General features: G+C 47.4%; 1 protein-coding gene across 5 annotated transcripts in view; it reads right to left on the reverse strand.

Annotated features, from left to right (window-relative positions):
* The window catches only part of ZFYVE28 (zinc finger FYVE-type containing 28), a 249,508-nt gene that overhangs the window by 68,666 nt on the left and 165,555 nt on the right, over nucleotides 1-15,287 (reverse strand). For all 5 annotated transcript variants that reach the window (XR_012753477.1, XR_012753471.1, XM_075346814.1 and 2 more), the window contains exons 6-7: nucleotides 13,913-14,002; nucleotides 13,278-13,379 (exon numbers count right to left, since the gene is read on the reverse strand). Coding sequence is in view for 3 of the 5 variants with exons in the window: in XM_075346814.1 (XP_075202929.1) it covers nucleotides 13,278-13,379; nucleotides 13,913-14,002 (192 nt within the window). In the remaining 2 variants the exon portion in view is untranslated. The remainder of the gene's footprint in view (nucleotides 1-13,277; nucleotides 13,380-13,912; nucleotides 14,003-15,287) is intronic.

Below are 15,287 nucleotides of genomic sequence, written 5' to 3' on the forward strand. Positions count from 1 at the left end.
ATATACACACACACACACACACTGGTACATATATATTATACACACACACCAGCTCAAAAGTTTGGGGTCACCCTGACAATTTTGTCTTTTCCATGAAAAAAAACTATTATTTATCAGATGAGTTGTATAATGAATAGAACATATAGGCCAGACAGTGACGAGGTTAGAAATAATGATTTTTACTTGAAATAATAATTTTCTCTTCACACTTTGCTTTCGGCACAGAATGCTCCTTTGCAGCAATTCCAGCTTTGCAGACCTCCGGCATTCTAGCGGTTAATTTGCAGGGGTAATCTGGAGACATTTCCCCCCATGCTTCCTCCCTCCCACAAGTTGGATTGGCTGATGGGCACTTTTTGGTACCATACAGTCAAGCTGCTCCCACATCAGCTCTACAGGGTTGAGCTCTGGTCACTGGGCAGCCTCTCCATTACAGATAGATACCAGCTGCTGCTTCTTCCCTAAATAGTTCATGCATAATTTGGAGGGGTGCTTTGGGTCATTGTCCTGTTGTAGGATGAAATTGGCTCCAATCAAGCGCTGTCCACAGGGTATGGCATGATGTTGTAAAATGGAGCGATAGCCTTCCTTATTCAAAATCCCTTTTACATTGTACAAACTTCCCACTTTACCAGCACCAAAGCAACCCCAGAGCATCACATTACCTCCACCATGCTTGACAGATGGCGTCAGGCACTCTTCCAGCATCTTTTCAATAGTTCTGCATCTCACAAATGTTCTTCTGTGTGATTCAAACGCCTCAAACTTCAATAACACTTTTTTTCCAATCTTCCTCTGTCCAATGTCTGTGTTCTTTTGCCCATATTACTCTTTTCCTTTTATTAGCCAGTCTCAGATATGGCTTTTTCTTTGCCACTCTGCCCTGAAGGCCAGCATCCCGGAGTCGCCCCTTCACTGTAGTCGTTGACACTGGCGTTTTGCGGGTACTATTTAATGAAGCTGCCAGTTGAGGACCTGTGAGGCGTCGATTTCTCACACTAGAGACTGTAATGTACGTGTCTTGTTGCTCAGTTGTGCAGCGCGGCCTCCCACTTCTCTTTCTATTCTGGTTAGAGCCTGTTTGTGCTCTGCTCTGAAGGGAGTAGTACACACTGTTGTAGGAAATCTTCAGTTTCTTGGCAATTTCTCGCATGGAATATCCTTCATTTCTAAGAACAAGATTAGACTGTCGAGTTTCGCATGAAAGTTCTCTTTTTCTGGCCATTTTGAGAGTTTAATGGAACCAACAAATGTAATGCTCCAGATTCTCAACTAGCTCAAAGGAAGGTCAGTTTTATAGCTTCTCTAATCAGCAAAACTGTTTTCAGCTGTGCTAACATACTTGCACATGGGTTTTCAAAGGATTCCTAAACATCCATTAGCCTTCTAACACAGTTAGCAAACACAATGTACCATTAGAACACTGGAGTGGTGGTTGTTGGAAATGGGCCTCTATACACCTATGTAGATATTGCATGAAAAACCAAACATTTGCAGATAGAATCATCATTTACCACATTAAGAATGTATACAGTGTATTTCTGCTTAATTTAATGGTCGCTTCATTTAAAAAAAAAGGCTGGATTGTCATTGTAAATAAGCACTTGTACCTTGCCCCCCCCCCCCTTATCCCATAGTAGATTATAAGCGCTCACGAGCAGGGTTGTCTTTTTTTTTTCCCTCTAAATATTGTATTTTCTATAACTGTTGTTTGTATATGATACTCCTGAATTGTAAAGCGCTGCGGCATATGTTGGCGCTATAGAAATAAAGATTATTGTTATTAAAAATGTGCTTTTCTTTAAAAAATAAGGAAATATCTAAGTGACCCTAAACTTTTGAACTGTAGTGTATTATATATACACACATCCATAAATACAGTGCCTACAAGTAGTATTCAACCCCCTGCAGATTTAGCAGGTTTACACATTCGGAATTAACTTGGCATTGTGGCATTTGGACTGTAGATCAGCCTGGAAGTGTGAAATGCACTGCAGCAAAAAAGAATGTTATTTCTTTTTTTTTTGTTTTTTTTTAAATTGTGAAAAGTTTATTCAGAGGGTCATTTATTATTCAGCCCCTCAAACCACAAGAATTCTGTTTGGTTCCCCTAAAGTTTTAAGAAGTATTTCAGGCACAAAGAACAATGAGCTTCACATGTTTGGATTAATTATCTCTTTTTCCAGCCATTTCTGACTAATTAAGACCCTCCCCAAACTTGTGAACAGCACTCATACTTGGTCAACATGGGAAAGACAAAGGAGCATTCCAAGGCCATCAGAGACAAGATCGTGGAGGGTCACAAGGCTGGCAAGGGGTACAAAACCCTTTCCAAGGAGTTGGGCCTACCTGTCTCCACTGTTGGGAGCATCATCCGGAAGTGGAAGGCTTATGGAACTACTGTTAGCCTTCCACGGCCTGGACAGCCTTTGAAAGTTTCCACCCGTGCCGAGGCCAGGCTTGTCCGAAGAGTCAAGGCTAACCCAAGGACAACAAGGAAGGAGCTCCGGGAAGATCTCATGGCAGTGGGGACATTGGTTTCAGTCAATACCATAAGTAACGTACTCCACCGCAATGGTCTCCGTTCCAGACGAGCCCGTAAGGTACCTTTACTTTCAAAGCGTCATGTCAAGGCTCGTCTACAGTTTGCTCATGATTACTTGGAGGACTCAGACAGACTGGTTCAAGGTTCTCTGGTCTGATGAGACCAAGATCGAGATCTTTGGTGCCAACCACACACGTGATGTTTGGAGACTGGATGGCACTGCATAGGACCCCAAGAATACCATCCCTACAGTCAAGCATGGTGGTGGCAGCATCATGCTGTGGGGCTGTTTCTCAGCCAAGGGGCCTGGCCATCTGGTCCGCATCCATGGGAAGATGGATAGCACGGCTTACTTGGAGATTTTGGCCAAGAACCTCCGCTCCTCCATCAAGGATCTTAAGATGGGTTGTCATTTCATCTTCCAACAAGACAACGACCCAAAGCACACAGCCAAGAAAACCAAGGCCTGGTTCAAGAGGGAAAAAATCAAGGTGTTGCAGTGGCCTAGTCAGTCTCCTGACCTTAACCCAATTGAAAACTTGTGGAAGGAGCTCAAGATTAAAGTCCACATGAGACACCCAAAGAACCTAGATAACTTGGAGAAGATCTGCATGGAGGAGTGGGCCAAGATAACTCCAGAGACCTGTGCCGGCCTGATCAGGTCTTATAAAAGACGATTATTAGCTGTAATTGCAAACAGGGGTTATTCCACAAAATATTAAACTTAGGGGTTGAATAATAATTGACCCACACTTTTATGTTGAAAATGTATTAAAATTTAACTGAGCAACATAACTTGTTGGTTTGTAAGATTTATGCATCTGTTAATAAATCCTGCTCTTGTTTGAAGTTTGCAGGCTCTAACTTATTTGCATCTTATTAAACCTGCTAAATCTGCAGGGGGTTGAATACTACTTGTAGGCACTGTACATCTGTACATATATGTACATATATTATATATATCTATAAATCTATATCTATACTGTTAGATCCAGAAATATTTGGACAGTGACACAATTTTCGCGAGTTGGGCTCTGCATGCCACCACATTGGATTTGAAATGAAACCTCTACAACAGAATTCAAGTGCAGATTGTAACGTTTAATTTGAAGGTTTGAACAAAAATATCTGATAGAAATTGTAGGAATTGTACACATTTCTTTACAAACACTCCACATTTTAGGAGGTCAAAAGTAATTGGACAAATAAACCAAACCCAAACAAAATATTTTTATTTTCAATATTTTGTTGCAAATCCTTTGGAGGCAATCACTGCCTTAAGTCTGGAACCCATGGACATCACCAAACGCTGGGTTTCCTCCTTCTTAATGCTTTGCCAGGCCTTTACAGCCGCAGCCTTCAGGTCTTGCTTGTTTGTGGGTCTTTCCGTCTTAAGTCTGGATTTGAGCAAGTGAAATGCATGCTCAATTGGGTTAAGATCTGGTGATTGACTTGGCCATTGCAGAATGTTCCACTTTTTTGCACTCATGAACTCCTGGGTAGCTTTGGCTGTATGCTTGGGGTCATTGTCCATCTGTACTATGAAGCGCCGTCCGATCAACTTTGCGGCATTTGGCTGAATCTGGGCTGAAAGTATATCCCGGTACACTTCTGAATTCATCCAGCTACTCTTGTCTGCTGTTATGTCATCAATAAACACAAGTGACCCAGTGCCATTGAAAGCCATGCATGCCCATGCCATCACGTTGCCTCCACCATGTTTTACAGAGGATGTGGTGTGCCTTGGATCATGTGCCGTTCCCTTTCTTCTCCAAACTTTTTTCTTCCCATCATTCTGGTACAGGTCGATCTTGGTCTCATCTGTCCATAGAATACTTTTCCAGAACTGAGCTGGCTTCATGAGGTGTTTTTCAGCAAATGTAACTCTGGCCTGTCTATTTTTGGAATTGATGAATGGTTTGCATCTAGATGTGAACCCTTTGTATTTACTTTCATGGAGTCTTCTCTTTACTGTTGACTTAGAGACAGATACACCTACTTCACTGAGAGTGTTCTGAACTTCAGTTGATGTTATGAACGGGTTCTTCTTCACCAAAGAAAGTATGCGGCGATCATCCACCACTGTTGTCATCCGTGGACGCCCAGGCCTTTTTGAGTTCCCAAGCTCACCAGTCAATTCCTTTTTTCTCAGAATGTACCCGACTGTTGATTTTGCTACTCCAAGCATGTCTGCTATCTCTCTGATGGATTTTTTCTTTTTTTTGAGCCTCAGGATGTTCTGCTTCACCTCAATTGAGAGTTCCTTAGACCGCATGTTGTCTGGTCACAGCAACAGCTTCCAAATGCAAAACCACACACCTGTAATCAACCCCAGACCTTTTAACTACTTCATTGATTACAGGTTAACGAGGGAGACGCCTTCAGAGTTAATTGCAGCCCTTAGAGTCCCTTGTCCAATTACTTTTGGTTCCTTGAAAAAAGGAGGCTATGCATTACAGAGCTATGATTCCTAAACCCTTTCTCCGATTTGGATGTGAAAACTCTCATATTGCAGCTGGGAGTGTGCACTTTCAGCCCATATTATATATATCATTGTATTTCTGAAAATGTTTTTGTAAACAGCTAAAATAACAAAACTTGTGTCACTGTCCAAATATTTCTGGACCTAACTGTATATATATCTATATATGTATCTACATATATATATAGATATATAAATAAAATACATACCCAACGTATAATATTATAATATATTATAGTATATAATAAAAGTATATGTATATTTTTTTTCTCTCTCTCATATATATATATATATATATATATATATATATATATATCTATCTATCCCTCTATCTATCTATCCCTCTATCTATCTATCCCTCTATCTATCCCTCTATCTATCTATCCCTCTATCTATCTATCTATCTATCTATCTATTGAAAACACTCACCGTGACAGATATCAGATATCTATTGTGCCTATTTTATTAAACATGCTTTTAAACTGAATGCAGATGTAATTGTCCCCCGTCCCCCCCATGGAGCCTGTTTGGGGGGTGCATCTGGTAGAATGGCGCATGAGGGTATTCAATCATCATTATCATGCTGAGCGTAGCGGCTCGGAGCAGGGGTGCTGTGCAGAAAATTAGCTCCAATTAGGCGACACCAGTATTTTCAGGATGCAAACGGCTGAATTAATTTGACTTAATCCCCAGGTATTATCTCACCATCAGACAAGTAATCAAAAGCAGCATTTCATTATTAAGAGGCAACAGAGAAAAGCTTAATATTCTCCTCACCTGCCTTCCCAAAATGTCTTCAGACACCAATGACGGAAATGCCCGGTGAATACCTGCGCACTCACTGGGGACCATTTATCAAGATGGCACAGTTGGAGACCTGTCAAAAACTGGCTGTCGTTTCGCAAAAAAACATTTTTGGGGAGTGGGTCTTGCCTAATGTGGAATCCGATCATTGTTGTGGATAAAGTAAACCCTAAAGTCACTGCTCTTCAGAGTCCATGATGCAGTAACATCGGCACTCACTGTCATTTATCTTTTATCTTCAGTTTTTATCTTCAATTTTTGTTCCATAATTCTAAAGTGGCAGTTACATATAACAGGTTTCGGCTCATGTGCGGAAGCCTTTCCCGTGACTAGTCCCCAATGAAGGAAGCTCCTGCCCGACTATTTCCCAAGGAAGGAAACGCCCGCCTGACTATTTCCCAAGGAAGGAAGGACCCGCCTGACTATTTCCCAAGGAACCAACTGCCCGGCTGACAAGTCCCCAAGGAAGGAAGCGCCCGCCTGACTATTTCCCAAGGAACCAACTGCCCGGCTGACTAGTCCCAAAGGAAGGAAGCGCCCGCCTGACTAGTCCCCCAGGAAGGTTTCAGAATCTGTGGAAAGAAGGGCGCATAGTGTCTTACCAGATAAAACTAAGAGATAAAAAATAAAGGTGCACTCACCTATAGGTGTTGAGACAAAACCACTGATCTCGGGGAGACCAGCCTGAGAAAACCCTGCCAGCAGCCAGCGAAGGCGCTCAACACAGTTAAATCCTAGGTGCATTGTCCCCTGGGAAGTATGCAAATCAAAAAAGGTCCATGGAGCTTCTGTTACGAGTCTCGACACGGAAAATAGCCAGATATCCCTCCGGGAAGGAACTAGCCAAGGAGTGGCTCTTTTTAGGAGACCACCATAACAACCATATTAAGTGGCCCTTTTAGTCAATATCCAGCTCTTGACGAGTTTAAAGATATGACAAGGGAAATACCAAGGCCAGGTATCCATCCACAGACAGCTGTTTCGGGGTATTGCCCCTCATCAGTGTTGAGTAGGATTCTGGCCAGGTGGGAGCAATGCCTAGTAGACCAAGACAAAATCACTAATCACGGGGAGACCAGCCTGAGAAAACACTGCCGGCAGCCAGCGAAGGCACTCAACACAGTGAAATCCTAGGTGCATTGCCCCCTGCAATGTGTTGAGATTAGCCTACCTAGCCAGAATCCTACTCCACACTGATGAGGGGCAATACCCCGAAACAGCTGTCTGTGGATGGATACCTGGCCTTGGTGTTTCCCTTGTCATATCTTTAAACTTGTCAAGAGCTGGATATAGACTAAAAGGGCCACTTAATATGGTGGTTATGGTGGTCTCCTAAAAAGAGCCACTCCTTGGCTAGGTCCTTCTTGGTGGGATATCGGGCTATTTTCCGTGTCGAGACTCCTAACAGACTCCACGGACCTTTTTGATTTGCATACTTCCCTAAGGAAGGAAGCCCCTGCCTGACTATTCCCTAAGGAAGGAAGCACCCGCTTCACTATTCCCTAAGGAAGGAAGTGGCCGCCTGGCTATTCCCTAAGGAAGGAAGCGCCTGCCTGACTATTCCCTAAGGAAGGAAGTGGCCGCCTGGCTATTCCCTAAGGAAGGAAGCGCCTGCCTGGCTATTTCCTAAGGAAGGAAGCGCCTGCCTGGCTATTTCCTAAGGAAGGAAGCGCCTGCCTGGCTATTTCCTAAGGAAGGAAGCGCCTGCCTGACTATTCCCTAAGGAAGGAAGTGCCTGCCTGGCTATTCCCTAAGGAAGGAAGCGCCTGCCTGGCTATTCCCTAAGGAAGGAAGCGCCTGCCTGGCTATTCCCTAAGGAAGGAAGCGCCCGCCTATTTCCTAAGGATGAAGTGCCCGCTGGACTATTCTCTAAGGAAGGAAGGGCCCGCCTGAGTCGGACTGATCACACTATAGCTATATAAAGACGACTTGTGTTTTGCCGTAAATATATATATTTTTTCCTGGTGTAAATGCCGCTGTGTACACCGCTATTTTTCTTTTGTTCCTACGCCTCTCCCGTTCCCAAGATATAGCCCTTCTGTGGAAACACAGGGGTCAGTGGGTGCTCTCGTCCGCGGATCTGGCTGCCTTTAGAAAGACCGCATGGCCCAGGGCTCATCCCAACTGAACACCCAACCTCCTTAACCATGGGCGGAACACTACTCAGACAACTCAGGGTGAGGGAATCACAATATTAAGACTTTATTGGATCCCAAAACAATTAACGGCACATGGCATATAACCAGCAAAACCACAGAATGTAACCTGCAACAGTTTCTCACCCTTCCGCTGGCTCACCAGGGATTATAATGTCCGTGCCTCAGAGCTTCCAGGGCTACTTACTCCAAACCAGTAGCACCCCGCTTTCGGCAGGCACCCACCGAGAAAGGAATAATGCCGGATTCAGGAAGCTAGCTGAGGACTGCAAAGACTGTAGTCAGGTGACTGGATTGTCCCAAGCTGTATTCCTTCCTTAGGTAGTCCTTGATATCTCAGCCGAATCCTTGCATTCAGTGCTGAAGTCCATGTAGTATTATAATCCAAGTTCGGTTATGGCTTGCCAATCGGATCCGCAGGTCCTAGATTGGTATCATGTAGCAAGAATCACCCGGGCAATGGACAGTCCTCCTTCTTATACCCCTAAGCTCTCCATTCAGACCATTGGGGTCTTCACGATTGGTGGATAAGACTGGGCTCTTATTGGCTAGATTTCATGCCGTATACAAAATATCCCTAGTAGTAATGGTCTCTGGCAGAGACGAGGGAGAGACAGCTAAGTTACATCGCATCTAGCAATACACATAGTAATACAATGGGAGGTTCGTATACTTGATTTGTCTAGGGTATCTGACCTTCACTGGCCAAGGCAATTACATGAGTCAACAAGAACTTTAACACTGGACTCCTAAAGGCCCCGTCACACTAAGCAACATCGCTAGCAACATCGCTGCTAATGAACAACTTTTGTGACGTTGCTAGCGATGTTGCTGTGTGTGACATCCAGCAACAACCTGGCCCCTGCTGTGAGGTCGTTGGTTGTTGCTGAATGTCCTGGGCCATTTTTTAGTTGTTGCTGTCCTGCTGTGAAGCACAGATCGCTGTGTGTGACAGCGAGACAGCAACAACTAAATGTGCAGGCAGCAGGAGCCGGCTTCTGCGGAGGCTGGTAACCAATGTAAACATCGGGTAACCAAGAAGCCCTGTCCTTGGTTACCCGATATTTACCTTTGATACCAGCCTCCTCCGCTCTCACTGCCTGTGCTGCCGGCTCCTGCTTTGTGCACATGTAGCTGCAGCATACATCGGGTAATTAACCCGATGTGTGCTGTAACTAGGAGAGCAAGGAGCCAGCGCTCAGTGTGCGCTGCTCCCTGCTCTGTACACATTTAGCTGCAGCACACATCGGGTAATTAACCTGATGTGTGCTGTAACTAGGAGAGCAGGGAGCCAGCGCTCAGTGTGCGCTGCTCCCTGCTCTCTGCACGTGCGGTGGTAACCAAGGTAAATATCGGGTTGGTTACCCGATATTTACCTTAGTTACCAAGCGCAGCATCTTCCACGCGGCGCTGGGGGCTGTTCACTGGTTGCTGGTGAGCTCACCAGCAACTTGTGTAGCGACGCTCCAGCGATCCCTGCCAGGTCAGGTTGCTGGTGGGATCGCTTAAGCGTTGCAGTGTGACATCTCACCAGCAACCTCCTAGCAACTTACCAGCGATCCCTATCGTTGTTGGGATCGCTGGTAAGTTGCTTAGTGTGACGGTACCTTAAGAGTCTTGTAGAAACAATCAGGGGCTTATCCCCCGTTTATAAACAAACTATCATCATGTCTGGCTGAATTTTAAGAAACTTAACCCATGCTAGGCACTGACAAAGTCCATGTCCTCACACCTTCTTCCCTGTATATAAATCTAGTCTTGTTATCCAAGGGGGCCTAGTGAACAAGGTGATGCCTATAGAGACCACACCCACTTGTTAACAAGACTAGATTTATATACCGGGAAGAGATGGCCATATCTCAGGAACCGAAAGGTGCAAGAACAAGAGAAAAACATTACTGAATTCAGGAGAACATGGGCTTTTACTCCAGGTAAAAAAAATACATATTCATGGTAAGTGACAGGTCCTCTTTAACCTCTTAAGACCAGAAATAACTGTAGGGAAGAGGTAAAAATGACTCCTAGGTTAAGACGAGACAGAACCACACAGTAACCGGTGACAGGCTGAGGTTATGGGAGGTGAAGAGTTTACTGGAGGAAGAAGGGGGAAATGTGTATTTACAAATTTGGAGATGTCGGAAGGACAAGACTTTGGGACTTTAACATCAAAATGAAGGTGAACGTTGAATTATTGTGATTGGTAGAGGAGGTCAGAAAAAGGCAATGACCCTCATATTTACAGATTTATCAGGTCGAGGATTGGAAACTAAGTAGGAGAAGTCATAGTTGGTCATGCAGTGGTGAGGAATGGTGGAACCATTGTTCTATTGCTCCATGGGGACAATGGTAAATAATATTAATTTTTGGAAAACCCCTTTAAAAGTATTGAAGGATGTCCTTGTGTAAAGTGTAACATGATATTATGCGGTTATTTCCTATACAATGCCATTGCTTTTTCCATAGTTGCAAACAACCATCTGTACCAGTCGCTGCAATGGTTTTTTGTGCACCCCGTCCTTTATATAAATGGAAACCAAACGGTGACTCGTCCATCCCACGCCGCAGACGAGATCTGCAGACTCATACACTCCTGCTATAGCAAAAGGAATAATTGTTTCCGAAACTTCTGAGAGGAAACAGATCTAATAAATTTAAGAGACAGGAGATATACGGGGCCGGAGCCGAGGGAAGAAAACGCAATATTGTGACAGAGTCTTCTGTACATATAAACGATAAAGAGAGAAAATAATAATACTACAAAAAATAAAAATGAGAAAACAACATGTGTAAAATATTAAGAAAAAGAAAATCAGAAGATGTAACGAAGAACACGGTACAGAGGAGGAAAAGGAAGGAGGTGGAGTGGAGAATACAGAGCAGAAGGAAGGAAGGAGGTGGGGCGGAGAACACAGCACAGAGGAGCAAAAGGAAGGAGGTGGAGCGGAGAATACAGTGCAGAAGAAGGAAGGAAGGAGGTGGAGCGGAGAATACAGTGCAGAAGAAGGAAGGAAGGAGGTGGAGCGGAGAATACAGTGCAGAAGACGGAAGGAGGTGGAGCAGAGAATACAGTGCAGAAGAAGGAAGGAAGGAGGTGGAGCGGAGAATACAGTGCAGAAGAAGGAAGGAAGGAGGTGGAGCGGAGAATACAGAGCAGAAGACGGAAGGAGGTGGAGCAGAGAATACAGTGCAGAAGAAGGAAGGAGGTGGAGCGGAGAATACAGTGCAGAAGGAAGGAAGGAGGTGGAGCGGAGAATACAGTGCAGAAGGAAGGAAGGAGGTGGAGCGGAGAATACAGTGCAGAAGGAAGGAAGGAGGTGGAGCGGAGAATACAGTGCAGAAGAAGGAAGGAAGGAGGTGGAGCGGAGAATACAGTGCAGAAGAAGGAAGGAAGGAGGTGGAGCGGAGAATACAGAGCAGAAGGAAGGAAGGAGATGGGGCGGAGAACACAGCACAGAGGAGGAAAAGGAAGGAGGTGGAGCGGAGAACACAGCACAGAGGAGGAAAAGGAAGGAGGTGGAGCGGAGAATACAGTGCAGAAGGAAGGAAGGAGGTGGGGCGGAGAACACAGCACAGAGGAGGAAAAGGAAGGAGGTGGGGCGGAGAACACAGCACAGAGGAGGAAAAGGAAGGAGGTGGAGCGGAGAACACAGCACAGAGGAGGAAAAGGAAGGAGGTGGGACGGAGAACACAGCACAGAGGAGGAAAAGGAAGGAGGTGGGGCGGAGAACACAGCACAGAGGAGGAAAAGGAAGGAGGTGGGGCGGAGAACACAGCACAGAGGAGGAAAAGGAAGGAGGTGGGGCGGAGAACACAGCACAGAGGAGGAAAAGGAAGGAGGTGGAGCGGAGAACACAGCACAGAGGAGGAAAAGGAAGGAGGTGGGGCGGAGAACACAGCACAGAGGAGGAAAAGGAAGGAGGTGGAGCGGAGAACACAGCACAGAGGAGGAAAAGGAAGGAGGTGGGGCGGAGAACACAGCACAGAGGAGGAAAAGGAAGGAGGTGGGGCGGAGAACACAGCACAGAGGAGAAAAAGGAAGGAGGTGGATCGGAGAATACAGTGCAGAAGACGGAAGGAGGTGGGGCGGAGAACACAGCACAGAGGAGGAAAAGGAAGGAGGTGGAGCGGAGAATACAGAGCACAGAGAAGGAAGGAGGTGGGGCGGATAACACAGCACAGAGGAGGTGGAGCGGAGAACAGAGAGCACAGAGGAGGAGGAGGAGAAGGAGGGAGGTGGAGCGGACAACACAGAACAGCACAGAAGAGGAGAAGGAAGGAGATGGAGTGGAGAACACAGAGCACAGTGGAGAAGGAAGGAGGTGGAGCAGAGAACAGAGCTAACAGAGAAGGAGTAGGAAAACGGTGCGGCGGAGAACACAGAGCACAGAGGGGAAGGAAGGAGGTGGAGCAGAGAACACAGCACAGAGGAGGAAAAGGAGGGAGGTGGAGCAGAGAGCACAGAACAGCACAGAGGAGGAAAAGGAGGGAGGTGGGTGGAGAGCACAGCACAGAGGAGGAAAAGGAGGGAGGTGGAGTGGAGAGCACAGCACAGAGAAGGAAAAGGAAGGAGGTGGAGCGGAGAACACAGAGCACAGAGGAGGAAAAGGTAGGAGGTGGAGCGGAGAACACAGAACAGCATAGAGGAGGAAAAGGAGGGAGGTGGGCGGAGAGCACAGAACAGCACAGAGGAGGAAAAGGAGGGAGGAGAAGCAGAGAATACAGAGCACAGAGGAGGAGAAGGAAAAAGGTGGAGCGGAGAACACAGAACAGCACAGAGAAGGAAAAGGAGGGAGGTGGAGTGGAAAACACAGAACAGCACAGAGGAGGAAAAGGAGGGAGGTGGGCGGAGAGCACAGAACAGCACAGAGGAGGAAAAGGAGGGAGGAGAAGCAGAGAATACAGAGCACAGAGGAGGAGAAGGAAGAAGGTGGAGAGGAGAACACAGAACAGCACAGAGGAGAAGGAAAGAAGTGGAGCAGAGAACACAGCACAAAGGAAGAAAAGAACGAAAGTGGGGCGAAGAACACAGAGCACAGAGGAGGAAAAGGAGGGTGGTGGAGCGGAAAACACAGGGCATAGAGGAGCGGAAGGAAGGAGGTGGAGCGGAGAAATCACAGGAGGAAAAATAAGAAGGTGAAGCGCCGAACACAGAGAAGGCGAAGGAAGGAGGTGGAGCGGAGAACACAGCACAGAGGAGGAGAGAAAACACAGAGCACAGAGGAGGAGAGAGAAGGAGGTGGAGTGGAAGGACAGGAACAGTATCTAGATACACCGAACAAGAGAAACTTGCCTGATTTTCCGTAGCAGTGTGTGGAAAGGCCGGAACAGTTCGGACATGTCTTCCACTTTGCGATCGAGGTTTAGTGGTCCTTCAGAGTAAACAACAAGCCCACTGTGGAAAAGATTGTGAAATAAAGTTTAACAATGGACATATTTTGCTATCATTATGTCAAACGCTTCAAAGTCAACTCATGGAATAATGGCGGCCCCCCATTTGGGAGTGGTGGAAGAAAAATATCAGCGAGCGGCAAGCTCCACCTCTGTGTGCAGAAGCGGCACAGACTGCTCCTCCTGAAGACGGTGATGCTGACAGTACTCTGTGCTCCGACAGCAATTCTGTCAGCAGACATCATTGCAAGCAACTACATAAGCTCATGGAGTAGGCAAATGGTGAGTGGCCCTTCTTCAACTACCGGGGGGCGCTGCAGGTACCAGTATGTATATGGGAGCCTGCTGCGACTACAAGGGGAGAGGACACGGCGTCACCGTGTGAGGAGTTGGGAACCAGAAGGCTCAATTATTACTGCTAAATGAGGCAAAAAAGGGGCTGCTGATCGCATTATTAATCCTATATTGATGGAAAGATGGAGGAGGCCTGATCCACGTTTTGCCCCAGAAGTCAGAATGTACGCGGCCGACACTTACCATACGATAGCTAGTCTGGGGATTGTAAACATTAATGCTGGTTCATAATCATCAATCATGTCTTGAGTGAGGTATCCAAGCTTTAAGGCTCTGTACAGAGAAACAAGGAGAGACACAATATAAAAGACACTGGCTGGAGAACGTCAAACGTCTCAGAGGTCACAGAAGATGGAGCAATACCATTTCCCTCTCACACTGTCCACGATCGGACAGTGTCCCACTAACAAATAGAATGGTAACAACCAATCCTCCACTCAAGCGGCTTCATCCCCTGCCGTGTTACTGACCACTGGAACCAATCGGTGGCCACTGACCGGTGGCATCCTGAGCAAAATGTGAAGGATGCAGTCAATCACCAGCCACTATTTGGCTGCAGTGTTGAGTGTCAATGGCAGCAGACTGGCCGGGAATGCAGAAGAAAATGTGGAGGAAGAGTAGAGTATAGTATTTTTTTGGTGGGGCGGGGTGTATAATTAACTGGAATCCAATTAGTAATTGTAGGCGGGAGGCTCCTGCCGCAGACAAGCCCACCGGCGGGAGGCTCCTGCCGCAGACAAGCCCACCGGCGGGAGGCTCCTGCCGCAGACAAGCCCACCGGCGGGAGGCTCCTGCCGCAGACAAGCCCACCGGCGGGAGGCTCCTGCCGCAGACAAGCCCACCGGCGGGAGGCTCCTGCCGCAGACAAGCCCACCGGCGGGAGGCTCCTGCCGCAGACAAGCCCACCGGCGGGAGGCTCCTGCCGCAGACAAGCCCACCGGCGGGAGGCTCCTGCCGCAGACAAGCCCACCGGCGGGAGGGCTCCTGCCGCAGACAAGCCCACCGGCGGGAGGGCTCCAGCCGCAGACAAGCCCACCGGCGGGAGGGCTCCAGCCGCAGACAAGCCCACGGGCGGGAGGGCTCCAGCCGCAGACAAGCCCACGGGCGGGAGGGCTCCAGCCGCAGACAAGCCCACGGGCGGGAGGGCTCCAGCCGCAGACAAGCCCACGGGCGGGAGGGCTCCAGCCGCAGACAAGCCCACGGGCGGGAGGGCTCCAGCCGCAGACAAGCCCACGGGCGGGAGGGCTCCAGCCGCAGACAAGCCCATGGGCGGGAGGGCTCCAGCCGCAGACAAGCCCATGGGCGGGAGGGCTCCAGCCGCAGATAGCCCACAGGCGGGAGGCTCCTACCGCAGACCGCCCAAGGGCGGGAGGCTCCTGCTGCAGTAAGTTGTCTTACAGCCAGACTCAGGAATGATAATGACAAGGGAATGACTGCTCTGCAAGATTCCTATCTAAATTTGCAGGTTTAATTGTAATATTGGCCCAATTGTCCTCTGCTGTGCCAACCCATGTGGTCGCTTACAGCAGTCTGTACGCTTACAGGGCAAATGTTTGCT

This window comes from Anomaloglossus baeobatrachus, chromosome 1 (genome assembly GCF_048569485.1).
Source record: "Anomaloglossus baeobatrachus isolate aAnoBae1 chromosome 1, aAnoBae1.hap1, whole genome shotgun sequence".
Classification (NCBI taxonomy): Eukaryota; Metazoa; Chordata; class Amphibia; order Anura; family Aromobatidae; genus Anomaloglossus; species Anomaloglossus baeobatrachus.